Source organism: Babylonia areolata, chromosome 3 (genome assembly GCF_041734735.1).
Source record: "Babylonia areolata isolate BAREFJ2019XMU chromosome 3, ASM4173473v1, whole genome shotgun sequence".
Classification (NCBI taxonomy): domain Eukaryota; kingdom Metazoa; phylum Mollusca; class Gastropoda; order Neogastropoda; family Buccinidae; genus Babylonia; species Babylonia areolata.
In genome coordinates, this window is record NC_134878.1 from 50,787,381 (window position 1) to 50,802,617 (window position 15,237).

The 15,237-nt window shown below is 41.6% G+C and overlaps 1 protein-coding gene across 1 annotated transcript in view; it reads right to left on the reverse strand.

Moving 5' to 3' along the window:
• The window catches only part of LOC143280081 (uncharacterized), a 197,780-nt gene that overhangs the window by 74,115 nt on the left and 108,428 nt on the right, over positions 1-15,237 (reverse strand). Inside the window, 8 exon segments of the mRNA XM_076584590.1 lie at positions 1,110-1,294; positions 5,591-5,691; positions 8,102-8,271; positions 8,719-8,873; positions 10,033-10,165; positions 11,042-11,128; positions 12,988-13,217; positions 14,371-14,496. Coding sequence (XP_076440705.1) covers positions 1,110-1,294; positions 5,591-5,691; positions 8,102-8,271; positions 8,719-8,873; positions 10,033-10,165; positions 11,042-11,128; positions 12,988-13,217; positions 14,371-14,496 — 1,187 coding nt within the window.

Below are 15,237 nucleotides of genomic sequence, written 5' to 3' on the forward strand. Positions count from 1 at the left end.
AAGGCGCAAAATTGATTAACCCTTTCACCACCAGTCAGTTTAGAGCACAAAATTCCCTTGTGGTATAAACACAAAAAAGACAGTGGCTAAGAACAGCTGGGGATTCCCCCTGCAATGTATAGAAAATATGGCCTGTCCTACCACCGAACATTAAGAGCAGTTAGGTTCATAGATAACAGACCAATGAATGGTCACCTTTCAGTGACATGGGTCCTCTACCATGCATGTGCATAAATGCGAGCTTGGCGGTGAAAGGGTTAAGTCAACTGTAAGCGCACAGACAAAAAAAAAGAGAAAAAAAAAGAATGACCTAAAAAATCATCAGTCTTTCCTCAGCAGGAAGAGATAAATATACTCCCTGAGAGGCACACCCCTGAAATACAACACAGCATTGTTTACACACACCACAAGACTGACCTCAAACTGATACTCCAAGAGGGGCACTGAAATATTTACAAAAGACACAACTCAGAACTCAAAAAGTTTTTTTATTCAGTGATTAAGATTTTAGGCATGTCACATTCTTCCAATCTGTCCTTGCTAATCTGCATCAATTACAATAACACATATATATTCAATGGAAAGGGGAGAAAGAAAGAAGAAAAAAAACAACAGAAAGAAGTCCTGCAGAAGGAATGTAATAAAGAACACACACACACACACACACACACACACACTGACAGATGGATAAGAGAGAGAGGGGGGGGGGGGGGGGGGGAGGGGAAGAGAAATATGTCATCAGTATTGACAACAATGGTTTCTCCAGTCAATGGGAAACCATTTACAGCTTAGTTTTCAGTGAAGGACTATGACTCTCAAACTAGGAGGCAAAATTGCACTGGCTCTTAGTGCTGCAGCCTTGTGGGCTAGTTAGCCTTTGGGAACCATCCCAACGCCGACTGTCCTAAAAAACCCTCTTGGCCGAGAGAGTGGGGATGTACTTGGGCAAGGCACTCTCCACTATAATCAAATTCTAGCCCAAATAGTCGGAACAGCAGTTGCCTCCTCTGCTGTTCTGATGGTCATAGTCGGACATGACTGACTATAATATATACATCGACAACCTGATGACAAAAGACAGCATTGTCTACACACACCACAAGACTGACCTCGAATGTGTCGGTCTTCCCCAGCAGGAAGAGGTCACGGTTGGGGTCATCCAGATGCAGGGGCCCCTTGGCGCCACGTGTGCCGTACACCACGATGGACACCTGCTCTGGCAGCGTGATGGCCATCAGGCTGCTGTCCAGCTGGTCCTCTGCTGCCATCGTCACACTCACCCTCCACACGCCCTCTGCAAAAGGGTTGGTGGTGTACTCTCTCAACTCTCAATGGTGTAATGATACTCTCTCAGTACTGTTAACTGTGTGATGAATCTTTTGTAGTTATTTGTTCTTGAGTTTTTGTTTGTTTGCTTCTTGTTTTTCTTTTTGTTTTGGCTTGTTGTTGCTGTGGGTTTGGGTTGGTTTTTTTTGGCGCTTTTTTATTTTTTATTTTTATCTTATAAGTTATGAAATAGAAATACCCTTGCAAATCAATTGCCACTATAGTACCCTGCAATAGTTGAATGTGTTAATGCTATATTTCACATACAGTGCTATGTATGAACAGTGCAAAATTCTGGTAATGATGATGATGGTGTTTCTCATTTGAGAAATACAACCTTCAATGCAAGGGGAAAAACAAAACAGAAAAAACTTTAAGTGGTTTATTTCTGAAAGGGTAGGTGGGGTACTCTCCGAACTCTAAGTGGTTTACCTCTGAAAGGGGTGGCGGTGTACTCACTGAACTCTGAGTGGTTTACCTATGAAAGTGGTGGCGGTGTACTCTCTAAACTCTGAGGAGTTTAACTCTGAAAGGGTTGGTGGTGTACTCTGTGAAGTGTGAGTGGTTTATCTCTGAAAGGGCTTGTGGTGTACTCTCTGACCTCTGAGTGGTTTACCTCTGAAAGGGTTGGTGGTGTACTCTCTGAACTCTGAGTGGTTTATCTCTGAAAGGGTTGGTGGTGTACTCTCTGAACTCTGAGTGGTTTACCTCTGAAAGGGTTGGTGGTGTACTCTCTGAACTCTGAGTGGTTTATCTCTGAAAGGGGTGGTGGTGTACTCTCTGAACTCTGAGTGGTTTATCTCTGAAAGGGTTGGTGGTGTACTCTCTGAACTCTGAGTGGTTTATCTCTGAAAGGGTTGGTGGTGTACTCTCTGAACTCTGAGTGGTTTATCTCTGAAAGGGTTGGTGGTGTACTCTCTGAACTCTGAGTGGTTTATCTCTGAAAGGGTTGGTGGTGTACTCTCTGAACTCTGAGTGGTTTATCTCTGAAAGGGTTGGTGGTGTACTCTCTGAACTCTAAGTGGTTTATCTCTGAAAGGGTTGGTGGTGTACTCTCTGAACTCTGAGTGGTTTACCTCTGAAAGGGTTGGTGGTGTACTCTCTGACCTCTGAGTGGTTTACCTCTGAAAGGGTTGGTGGTGTACTCTCTGACCTCTGAGTGGTTTACCTCTGAAAGGGTTGGTGGTGTACTCTCTGAACTCTGAGTGGTTTACCTCTGAAAGGGTTGGTGGTGTACTCTCTGAACTCTGAGTGGTTTACCTCTGAAAGGGTTGGTGGTGTACTCTCTGAACTCTGAGTGGTTTACCTCTGAAAGGGTTGGTGGTGTACTCTCTGAACTCTGAGTGGTTTATCTCTGAAAGGGGTGGTGGTGTACTCTCTGAACTCTGAGTGGTTTACCTCTGAAAGGGGTGGTGGTGTACTCTCTGAACTCTGAGTGGTTTACCTCTGAAAGGGTTGGTGGTGTACTCTCTGAACTCTGAGTGGTTTATCTCTGAAAGGGTTGGTGGTGTACTCTCTGAACTCTAAGTGGTTTATCTCTGAAAGGGTTGGTGGTGTACTCTCTGAACTCTGAGTGGTTTATCTCTGAAAGGGTTGGTGGTGTACTCTCTGAACTCTAAGTGGTTTATCTCTGAAAGGGTTGGTGGTGTACTCTCTGAACTCTGAGTGGTTTACCTCTGAAAGGGTTGGTGGTGTACTCTCTGAACTCTGAGTGGTTTACCTCTGAAAGGGGTGGTGGTGTACTCTGAATTCTGAGTGGTTTATCTCTGAAAGGGCTGGTGGTGTAGTCTGAACTCTAAGTGGTTTATCTCTGAAAGGGCTGGTGGTGTAGTCTGAACTCTAAGTGGTTTATCTCTGAAAGGGTTGGTGGTGTAGTCTGTGAACTCTGAGTGTTTTTCTGATTAGGCCTTTTCTGCCCTTGGCAATATTGTAATGAATTATACAGTTTTACTCTTTTGTCACAACAGATTTCTCTGTGTGAAATTCGGACAACGAAAGTGCCACCCTTTTCTTTCCCTGCCTGCAAGTGTATTTGTTTTCCTATCGAAGTGGATTTTTCTACAGAATTTTGCCAGGAACATCCCTTTTGTTGCCATGGGTTCTTTTACATGCTTTAAGGGCATGCTACACATGGAACCTCGGTTTGTCATCTTATCCAAATACTCGCATACTAGACCACCACTGAAGGTCTAGTGGAGGGGGATAAAGCATGGAATTCGATCTAGCGCACTCAGATTCTCTTGCTTCCTAAGTGGGCGTGTTACCACTAGGCCATCACTCCACTTATGTGGGGACTCACAGGTTAACTCTTTCCGGACGAAGGAATGCTCACGCATTCCTACACAAAACGTATTCGGTTTCGGACGAAGGAATGGAATAGCATTCTCCGAAAGTAAAATTCCATCATGTGCTGTACACGTGATTTTGTGATTAGCCAAGCAGAGTGCGCTATTCTGGGTCACTCCACAATCGAACAGTATGATTGGTTAATATGGGATGTGTGGCCTGTCTCGCACACACGCTGACAAAGTCACTGACCGGTCGTCTGCTCGCGTGCCAGCCTGTTAGCAAAGCGGCCTCTTCTCGGAATGTTGTGAAGCGAACAAAGCAGTGACGGCAATGTTTTTGGGTTGCCGAAGTACTTGAAATGCTACAAACTGAAGGGTCGGACATTGAAGAGGTGGATGATGACGAAGAAGAAAGCGAATTTAATGCAGAAAGCGAGCATGGGTATGGTGATTCGGGGTGAAAAATTGGCAGTATTTTCTACATATGGCAAAACTGTAAAAATAAGATGAGAAATTTGATTTTTTTTTACATGTAATAGCTCAACACGTAATAAACCAGTTCTGAAAGTTTCATTTTCTTACACAGTATTTTGTATTTTTCGTAATTTTTTTCCTAACCCTTACAAATGGGCCGTCTGTGGGGAAAAGCAAGGGAGAAAACTTGTCGTCCCGAGTGAGTTAACATCCATTTTGAAGAACAACACTCATATATGAGAAGCACAGAGAACAAACAAACAAACAATTTTTGCATGTCAATACAAAACTCGTGCAGCATACTCATGGACACATAAAATTCCTCAAAACGGCTCGATGATGTAGCCATGCCATGAAGGTGTTGGGTATCTGTGTAACCAGTGTAGGGTAGGGTCTGTGTGAGTGGGGGTGTGGGGTGCCGTGGGGGGGAGTGGGGAGGGTAAGATTATGTGTGCTTGAGGGGCATGCTTTGAGGGTGTTGATGTGTGTTCACAAGTGTTTTGGACAGGGTGTGTGTGTGTGTGTGTGTGTGTGTGGAGGGGTGTGTGGGGTAAGAGGGTGTGTTTAAAAAGGTGTGTGTGCAATGGGGGAAGGGGTATGTGTGTGGGTGTTTGTGTGCTACATGTAAGTGGGGCTGAGGTGGGTAGGGGGGTGAGTGGGTTGGAGGGTGTTTGTATGTGCGTGGGTATGAGTACATGTATGTGTGTTTAGGAGGGTGGGTGCAAATGTGCATGTGTATGTTTTGTGTATGTGTGTGTCCATGCATGCACATGTACTCATGAATGTGTGCATATGAATGAATTCATGTAAGTATGTTTGCATGCATATATGTCTCAGTGTGTGTAAAATTTCTTTGATAAAATATACTGGTGGAAATATATTGGTGTTACCACACACACACACACATATATATATTGATAGTAAATCCTGAGTTAAAAAAACTGTAACCACAAACCTGTAGTGTTCAGTGGATGATGCATACTATGCTATTATAGAGTGAACAATGAATCCAAGCCCAGATGTCTTCCTTTTCCATAAAGCAGTGGGGAAAAAAAAAGTGTCTTCTTCTTCTTCTGCGTTCGTGGGCTGCAACTCCCACGTTCACTCGTATGTACATGAGTGGGCTTTTATGTGTATGACCGTTTTTCCCCCCGCCATGTAGGCAGCCATACTCCGTTTTCGGGGGTAAAAAAAAAAAAAGTGTCAAAAAGCAGTCTTGGTTTAACTATTGACCTCTAACACTAATTTGAGCTTGGGGTTGGGTGGTGGTTTTAAAAATCTCTTATAAAAGTCCATTTTAGTGATTCTGTTCCCCCAAAATGTTAATATGCACAGCAAGTGACAGCGCAAAACAGCTGTTTTTGACACTTCTTCCACTTCTTTATGGAAAATAATGACATCGGGGCTTGGAATTATTATATTCACTATATACATATATCACATATTTTTGGTCTGCTTTTAAAAATTTTGTTTTATATCGGACAGAAGCCCCACACACATACTGGATGCAGATTTGTCCACAGCAGCTTCAGAGGGCAGAATGCAGCCTGCAGGGATCAGTTCTCTCATCAGTCGTCGGTCCTCACATCCAGAGTCCAGCCACCTGAAGCCAGACATGACAACACTGACACTGACAGTGCCAACACGTCAGAGGACAATGGCAAACGCCTGCTGAGCATCCATTCATTCATACAAAGTGCGTGGTCCAAGTAATAGAATGATTATACTGCAACACAAATGCTGTGGAACACCATTCATACACAAAGCATGATTCAAGTAACAGAATGAATACATTGCTAAAACAAGTATTGTGGAATACTGCTCACACACTGAGAGCTGGAAAAGCGCTACAATGGTTATAAATGCAAAATAAATGAGGAAGAACACCAATCATACATTTATATTGGCACAAGTAATAAAATGATTACAAATGTAAAACAACTCAACCATTCAGACAGTGAGAGTAGCACAAGAATAAGAATTATAAATAACATTACAAATGAAAAATAAAAACTGGAACACCATTCATACATTGAGAGTGGTACAAAAAAGAACGACTGCAAATGCAAAAGCAAACACTGTGGAACCCCATTCATATATTGAGAATGGAACAAGTAATAAAATAATTACAAATGTAAAACAACTGTGTGGAACACCATTGAGAGTAGCACAAGAATACAAACGATTATAAATGCAAAAAGAAAAAAGAAAAAAAAAAGTGGAACCCTATTCATACACTGAGAATGGCACAAATAATGATGACAAATCCAAAACAAATACTGTGGAACCCCCATTCATACATTGAGAACGGAACAAGAAAGAGAATGATGACAAATGCAAAACAACTGTTGAGGAAGACAATCTATTTGCCAGAGCAGATGACACTTCTGCATCTAAGCATTTCCATCAAGGAGCAGAATTATATTAATCTCCACAGCGGCTCAAAAAAAAAAAAAAAGAAAGAAAAAAGGGGGGAAACAATATATGTCTGCAATGACTGTTATTTATATGCAGTTAGAAAATGTGTATTTCAACATAATTGCAATTGTGTAGCGTCCACCAGCCGTCAAACGAAACAAATGTATTTAATCACATTCCTGAGCACGATATAAGCTATTAGCTTGTTGTTGCTCCGCTGTCTATCTGTACATGTGTGACATATTTACTGAATACAATTTTGTTTAAATCAAGGAGCAGTCCCCAATGTCAGCTCCTTCAGTCGTTTGTTTGGTGTAAATTTCTGTCAGCTTCATCATCATCTTTTTCACTTCAAAGTATACGCTGTCAGTCTAAAGATAGAAATCTCAAACTGTCCTTTTAAAAAAATATTTCTTCAAGGTATTCCTTGACTCTGATCCTTTCACTTTGCAAAAATATTGTGATTGAAAATGCATATACAAGACATAATGTAAGGTACGCATGTCTGTGTGCTTGTTTCAGTCTAGTTATGAATCTTTCTGTCTTTTCAGATGATGGAAAGTGAATTTTAGAAAAAAAACCCAAAAAACAAACAAACAAACAAAAAAAAAACACCCAAACAACAACAACAAAAAACAACCTACAAAAAAGTGGTAAAATTAGTGATAAACATAAACACACAGAGCAAGAAATCTCAGGGAACAATTTGTGTGATCAGACAGCAAATACTTCACTGAAGTGGGATGAAAATACACGCTAAAAAATGTTTGTAGAATGTTTAATGGACTACTGTTTTCCCATAAAATACATGAATATAATATGTTCTGCTGTTATTTGCTATATTTCTTGTGTAAACAAAATTGTCAAAAATAAAATAAAAATGTTCTTCCAATTTTTTTTTAGCATTTCTGAGGTGTGACCTCATACACACCAATCATGTTACTGTCATTTCAGTGTCTTTTAAAAAAAAATCTTCTTCTATATCATTGGATTTATCTAAGTGTAAGTGAGTGAGAGAGTGTGCATGTGTGCATGTGTGTGTGTGTGTGTGTGTGTGTATGCGCGCGCGTGTGAGTGTGAGTGTGAGTGTGTGTGTTTGTGAGTGTGTGTGTGTGTGTGTGTGTGCATATTTGCATATGTGTGAAAGAGAAAGAGAGAGAGAGCCAGATGGAAAGAGCATGAGAGAGAGAGTGAGAGAGAGAGAGAGAGAGAGAGAGAGAGAGAGAGAGAGAGAGAGATGAAATGAAGTGTTTTAATGTTCTTTGGCCATGGGCACACAAATATGGAGGGAAAATCTCACTCATGTGCACACACACACACACACTAAATAAATTAATAAATTAACTAAATAAATAAATATACCTTTATAATGTAGTACAGCCTGCAACAGCATTTAAATCTAATTGCACAAAATGTCCAATCCTCTTCTTTCAGCTTACATTTCTTCCTTAAAATCAGATTTTATAAAGAGAGAGAGAGAGAGGGTAGGGAGAGAGAGAGAGAGAGAGAAAGAGAGAGAGACAGGGAGAGGGAGACAAAGAGAGAGAGAGAGAGGGGGGGGGGAGAGAGAGAGAGAGAGAGAGAGAGACACTGACCTGTTACAAGCAAACACCACCTCAGGCTTTCTGTCAGTGGCTGGAGGATCTAGAGCCTGCACCGTCACCTGTCGGCAGAACCATCCACAGCCCCGCCCACTCTCATTGTGACCAATCAGAATCTTCCTCACATCCCCAAGATACAGGGTCTTCAGCTCAAACTCGTCCGTCTGTTGGAGAACACAAAACACACCTTCAGTAATCTGACTGGTTTAACACAAAAGCAAAAATGAATGACTGAATATGTTTTAAAACAAATTCATTTTTATTCAATCAAATGTCAGCATTAAACGTGAGACTTTTGTATTCCATTTAACAAACCAACCCAATGACTAATTAATTGATCAGATGGTTGGTCAATCTGATATCAGCTGGTCAGCTGATCGATCAATCAACCATTAAGTCAGCCAGCCCAATAATCAATTATGCAACAACAATCAATCAATGAAATAAACAAAAACATGTACAAAAACAAAAAAATAAATATACAAATATCATGTATTTAGTTTTCATCACCGACAATAACCTTTCCCAACAATGAAATAAGCAAGCACAAAACACGCCCTCCCGAAAGAAAAACCCAACACAATGTGTTAGTTTTCTTCACCAACAGTTACCTTTCCCTTTCGAAAGGGGTCTGTGTGAGACTTGGGCTCCGTCAGGACCCTCTCCCCAGTGTCGCCCCACTGACCAATCAGAGTGCAGGAGATCTCTGCCTCTGTGTCTGCCCGCTCCTGGGTCCCAGTGCTCACCCGGACTAGATACTTTGTTTCTGTAATAACGAGGACATTCAATATCAAAGGGAAAAAGCAAGCAGGATGATTTCATTCTGATTAAAAAGAAAAAAAGAAAAAAAAGTGTCTTGTTTATTGTTTTAATCAGAGAAGAAGGTAACATAAGAGTAAAAAACCCTGAATATCTCCAAGAATCAAAATGGCTGCAGACCAGCATATCTAGACTTCTGGGCAAAAGAAAAGAACTGAGACACAAAGCCCACCACTGAGATATTTGAAGCTGTCCATACAATCCTTGGACATGGAATGAGAAGGGATAAAAAAACCAACAACACCCCCCCAAAAAAAAACAACAACAAAAAACAACAACAACAGAATAAGATGTATTTCTTTTGGCTTATCATAACCTATCTGCTTAAGAAAAGCAAATTGACACACCCACCACTCCCAAATTTGTTGACTGTGTTTCAGTTGTTAAAATCAGTCACAAACTGTTTGATGCCGTGCTGAGTGCATTCTTATTATCATAACTATTGGGGACATTTTCAGTGTGTGCAACTATAGAGTACTACACAGTTTTTAGTGACACTAAAAAGATTAAAAGATACCTAAAAAAAAAAAAAAAGAAGAAAAAAAGATACTGAAATAAAATAAAGCTAAACATATCTCATGCGGAAGGCATCCACACACAGTCCCATCTGTAAATATTCATGCACATGTAAAGCGCGTGCGCACGCACACACACACACACACAAATCTAAAACACACACATGCATGCTTACATGCACGCACAAACACACACACACACACACACACACACACACAGAGGTTGAAAACGCCCATGCTCGCACAATCACGTGCACACACACACACACACACAGACCCACATCCACACACACACACAACACACACACACACACACACAGGTTGAAAAAAAAAAACGCCCATGCTAGCACACTCACGTGCACACACACACACACACACACAGAGGTTGAAAACGCCCATGCTCGCACAATCACGTGCACACACACACACACACACACACACACAGACCCACATCCACACACACACACAACACACACACACACACAGGTTGAAAAAAAAAAACGCCCATGCTAGCACACTCACGTGCACACACACACACACACACACACACACACAAGACGCAATACAGTCAGTGAGAGCGCAGGCACTGACCAGGCAGAGGGGCGATGTCTGGCCGAATGGCTGCCAGCTCTGTGGCACCATCTGGTGACTGTGGCGATGATTCCAGCAGCACACGCTGGTCAAAGTGGAACTCCTGGCCAGTGTCCATGTCCCTCAGCTTCAGCTGTTTGTTCAGGGGCACAGCCGCTCTTGGTCACCTTCATCGTGCTTTTTGTGTGCTGTGGTGTGTGTATGTGGGTGGGTGTGTGGAGGGAGGGGGGTGGGAGGAAGCAGGGGGCGGGGGTGGGGGGGAGGCTCTGTGTGTGTGTAAGTGTGTGTGTGTTGTGTCGTGTTGCATTGTGATGTGGTGTGTGTGTGTGTGTGTGTGTGTGTGTGTGTGTGTGTGTGTGTGTGTGTGTGTGTGTTGTGTTGTGTTGTGTTTGACTGTGTGCATGTTTGTGTGTATGTGTACATGTGTGTGTGTGTGTGTGTGTGTGTGTGTTTGTGCGTGTGTCTGTGTGTGTTGTGTTGTGTGTGTTTGTGTTTGTGTGTACATGTTTGTGCGTGCGTGTGTGTGTGTGTGTGTGTGTGTGTGTGTGTGTGTGTGTTGTGTGTGTGTGTGGATGTGGGTCTGTGTGTAAGTGTGTGTGTGTGCATATGTGTGTGTGTGTGTGTGAGTGTGTGAGTGTGTGTGTGTGTGTGTGTGTGTGTGTGTGAGAGAGTGTGTGTGTGCATGTACATGTGTGTGTGTGTGTGTGTGTGTGTGTGTGTGTGTGTGTGTGTGAGAGTGCTGCGCGTGTTTCTGTGCATATTGCATATGTGTGTGCAATGGGGTACATATATGCATTGTGTGTATTGATGTGTGTGTGTGAGCATGCATGTATGTGTGTCTGTGCATGCACAACTGTGCATGCTCATGTCAAGAACATCCTTTGTCTGTGAAAGTCAGCGCTGTGTGTGTGTGCGCGCGCGTGTGTGTGTGTGTTTCTTACTTTCATAGGGAACAGCACTGTGAACAAAGGACCAGAAAAGGAAGCATGCTGACAAAGAGGTCACTCACCCTTTCCATGGTCCATTCCGAGCTGCCGCTTCGATCACTAAACATCAGTCGTATTTTGAACAACGGACCGATCCGTCCTGTGTCAATCTGTTACAGCAGGCAGCGGGAAGAGAAGAGACATATAATAATAACAATAACAACAATAATGATTACAATAATTCTATTGTAACTTTCATTAAAATACAGTAATGCTCAAGGCACATAACATGATATAAAAAAAAAACCACCATAAAAATAATTACCACAAATGATTATTCAGTGACAACTCTCCCCCCCACCTCCATGCATAAAATGCACCTCAACCACAGAGTGAAGATCCAGGCATCATCCACGTGATTGTAATACAAAACACATGCATGCACACTCTGAGATGTGCATGCACATATGTGCATACACGCACTCATGCATAGGGACTCTCACAAACACATTTAACATGCATGCGAGAAAACAGAATTTATAAAAAAGGAAGAAGAAAATCAGTACCTTTCCATTTTTAACAGACTAATTTGTGCATACTCACACACACACCCTATGCCAACACATACATACATAATAATTTCTGGTTTTCAATTGTACCCCTTGACACAAAAGTCATTTGACTCAAACTCAGTTCATTCTAAATTTCATCTAAAGCTGATGAACAAAAATTATGCTGTAGGTAATCCTGTTTAGTTTATAAAACGATAAACATTTTTACAGTAAACCGAACTGTCAGGGAATGAAACATATGATTTTTGTGTGCTCCCTTCTGATTGGTCGGACTGGAGAGTCGGAAGTTGGGATGAGGAGTCAATGGATCGACTTCACTTTCTGGTGTGAGAGAGAGAGATGCGAGCATGAAATTTGTAGAGACAATGCTGTAGAATGAAAGTAGGATGAATGTATTTAAAATTTGAATTTGAAGACTGTTGAGTACCAGTGACCCTCCTTCTGTTATTTTGTTTAGCTGGCTCCCTCCTCAGGATTCAAAATGTAAGTTTTGGTTCTTCGTCCAAGCTTGTCTTTTATTGTTATGTCTAGATCTAAAGCGATGTTGAATTTCTGAAGTAGGTTAGGAATTGAACTGAATGAGAGAGCGTTAGGCTGGTGGTAAGAATGTGTTTGTGATTGTATTTGTTGTGTGAAAGGGGTTCCGGAAGAATAAACGTGCAAGAAAGGAAGATAAAAATGATTTCGTTATTGCCCTTGATTGGAACTGGTAGCGGAAGGTGTGAGCCTGGGTATGTGTTCCATTTTTATATGTAACAGAAATCTTATTCATGACATGAACAAAGAAAAAACACTGACAACAGACTCGAAACTCAAAGAATTTTAATGTTAGACTTCTGGCCTATGAACATTCAAGGGAGCACATGCACACACATGATCGCAGAAAGAAAAAAAACCTACTGACAACAGAAAATACAAAAAAAATTTTTAAAAAGATCATTCTGTTCAATCTAATTCAAAATTTTGATCCATCTCACTCAGGGCCACGACACAACAGCTGGAAAGTGTGGAGTGTGGTTACAGACACCCACAAGCATCACCAACCATCAGTCTCTGCAAGGCCACAACATGAGTGGGAGTGGCTTTTTTTGGGTAATAACCAAATGTTTACGGCTGGAGCCCAAGGTGTCCACTTAACCAAAGTGTTTGTCCTAATAATGCTGAAATAAACAAAAAAGAAGGAAATAAATTTGCCAAAAAAAATACTGATACAGAAATCCTGTACGATATGGAAATACTCCCTATTCCTGTGACAACACCTATCCATAGCTGGGACTGCTTGACAAAAAAGTGTGTCTTATTACTAGGAAATACTTCCCCACCCCCATGACAAATACCCACCTGCAGCTGGGGCCAATCAATTATCAACCAAAACAAAGTAAAACAAAGGAGAAAAAAACATAGTCACCAAAAAAATCCGTCCCACACAACAGGGAAACACTGTGACAAACACCAACCTGCAGCTTGACAAGGGAACCAGGGTTGAGGGCGTGGTCCTTGTTGAGGGGTTTGGGTTCCGTGTGTCCCGTGGTGCCGTACAGTGCCATCATGACCGGGTCCTTGGTGCCAGCACTGCTGCCGCTGCCCGTCCACACCCACACCTCCCACCGCCCCTCACTCTCCGGCACCTGGCTGCCCAGCAAGCGGTAGCTGATGTCGTCCGTCAGGAAAGACGACGTCTGGATGTCTGCCGAGGGCAAAATGCTAAAACTGAGGATCCACTCATACACTGAGCATGGCACATGTAACAGAACGATTATCTGTGCAAATCAACTTTTCTGAAGATAATATTCAGTTTCAGTTTCAATTTCAAGGAGGCATCAAAGTTTGCAGACTGACCCATATATGGTAGCACATCTGCTTTAAGAAAGAACGAAAAGGGAAGCAGATGTCTGACCTACATATAGATCCAACACTGTTCAGGCCTTGAGAATTCATAAAATATTCAAAAGAAAAAGAGCTGTTCAAAACTAATGAAACATATACACATGTACAAATGTGCATACACACAAGTATTTAAAATAACTCAATTAACATTCAACTGAAGGGTGCACTCAAATGTGCATACACACACACATGCAGCGAATGTGGTATGTGTCCTCCCCAGACAAAATTTAGATACTGCTCGCTTCCACACTGTACGTTCTCTGCAGAAAGAACCTGTTCTTCCCTGAAGACTTTTTCCATCTGGGTTTTTCCCATTGTTGTTGAACATACCGTTCATCTCACCACCCAGGAAAAAAGAGTAAAAACATGCTATTTCTATGCACTTTAGAATTTCAGTTTCATTGTCTACATAGTTCAACATGGAAAAAGTGCAAGCTTGCCAAAGTAGGAATTTTAACCCTGGTGGTGAGACTAGGAAAAACAAAGTTTATCATGACTCATTCCACATGAAGTTGAACCTCCACCACTTCAGCCAACAATGGTTATTTTATTCAAATTAATTTTCTTATCACTCCTTCAGCAACACTGGCTTTTGTTTTTCAAATATACTCCAGCAGTAAAAGGGTTAAACCAGATTTCACTAGTTGACAAACTAAGGCAGATTCATTTCTGTTGTTTTACTTGCTTTCAAAGGTAATCACAGCATTTTTGTGCCAAAATGGCTGAAGGCACTATCCCAGACACACACACCAACAGAGACACACTACCACCTGACAGCACACACTCTCTCACACACAGACACACACACATACACTATCACACATATACCCAACAACACACACAAGCACACCAACACACATACACCACACTAACTACCAACCAACAGCACACCCACACCAACTCTAACACTATCACATATACTCTCCCTCTCTCTCCCTGTGTAAAGCACGTACCAGAGAGAGGCACCTCTTTAGCATTGTCTCCACTGGCATCTAGCCAGCAGCTGAAGTCGAAAACAGCCTCCTCCAGGGCTCCCACACTCTCCAGCACCAGCACACGCTCCACAAACCACTTCTGGGCTGAAACGCAAAAGCAAAAAGACTGATACAAAATTACATAATTACCGTCATAATTGTATTGTATTGCATAAAGTTTTTTTGCCACAAAAGTTTTTTCTGTGTGAAATTTTGGCTGCTCTTCCCAAGGAGAGTGTGTCGCTACAGTACGATTTCATACTTCTTTTTTCTGACCAGTTTGTAATTCAAAGGGTTTTTTTTCTCATTTTGAGGGGGAGGGGAGGAGGGGGGCATGCATGGTTGTGTTCTTTTTCTGTTGTTTGCATTCTGTTTTTCATAAGTTATGTTTCTGTTCCTGACATTATGTAATAACGGAAGAGAAAAGTCCATTAGGTTTATAAACCAAGTGATTTATTGTTTGTTTTTATTTGTTGCTAAAATGTCATCAACTCTGTTTTTTTCTTTTTCATAAAATATCAAAATTCATTAATAATTGACACACACACACACACACACACACACACACACACACATACATAGTGACACACACACACACCTGGATGTCTAGTAATTGGTAACCCTCTTGTACAAAAAGAGGCAAGTACAGTTCAGTGGTTCCCTGTTCGTGTTTTGCACCTTTTCTTGCAGCCCTTTGAGCCCATTCATATTAGGAAAGACCAAGGTGTGAAGGAACTGTTTGTCATACTGACATTTTCGCAACCATCTGAATAAATATTAACTGAGCAACACAAAGAAATTTTAATTTGAGAAAAAAAAAGAAGAAAAAAAAAAAAGAATTTAAAA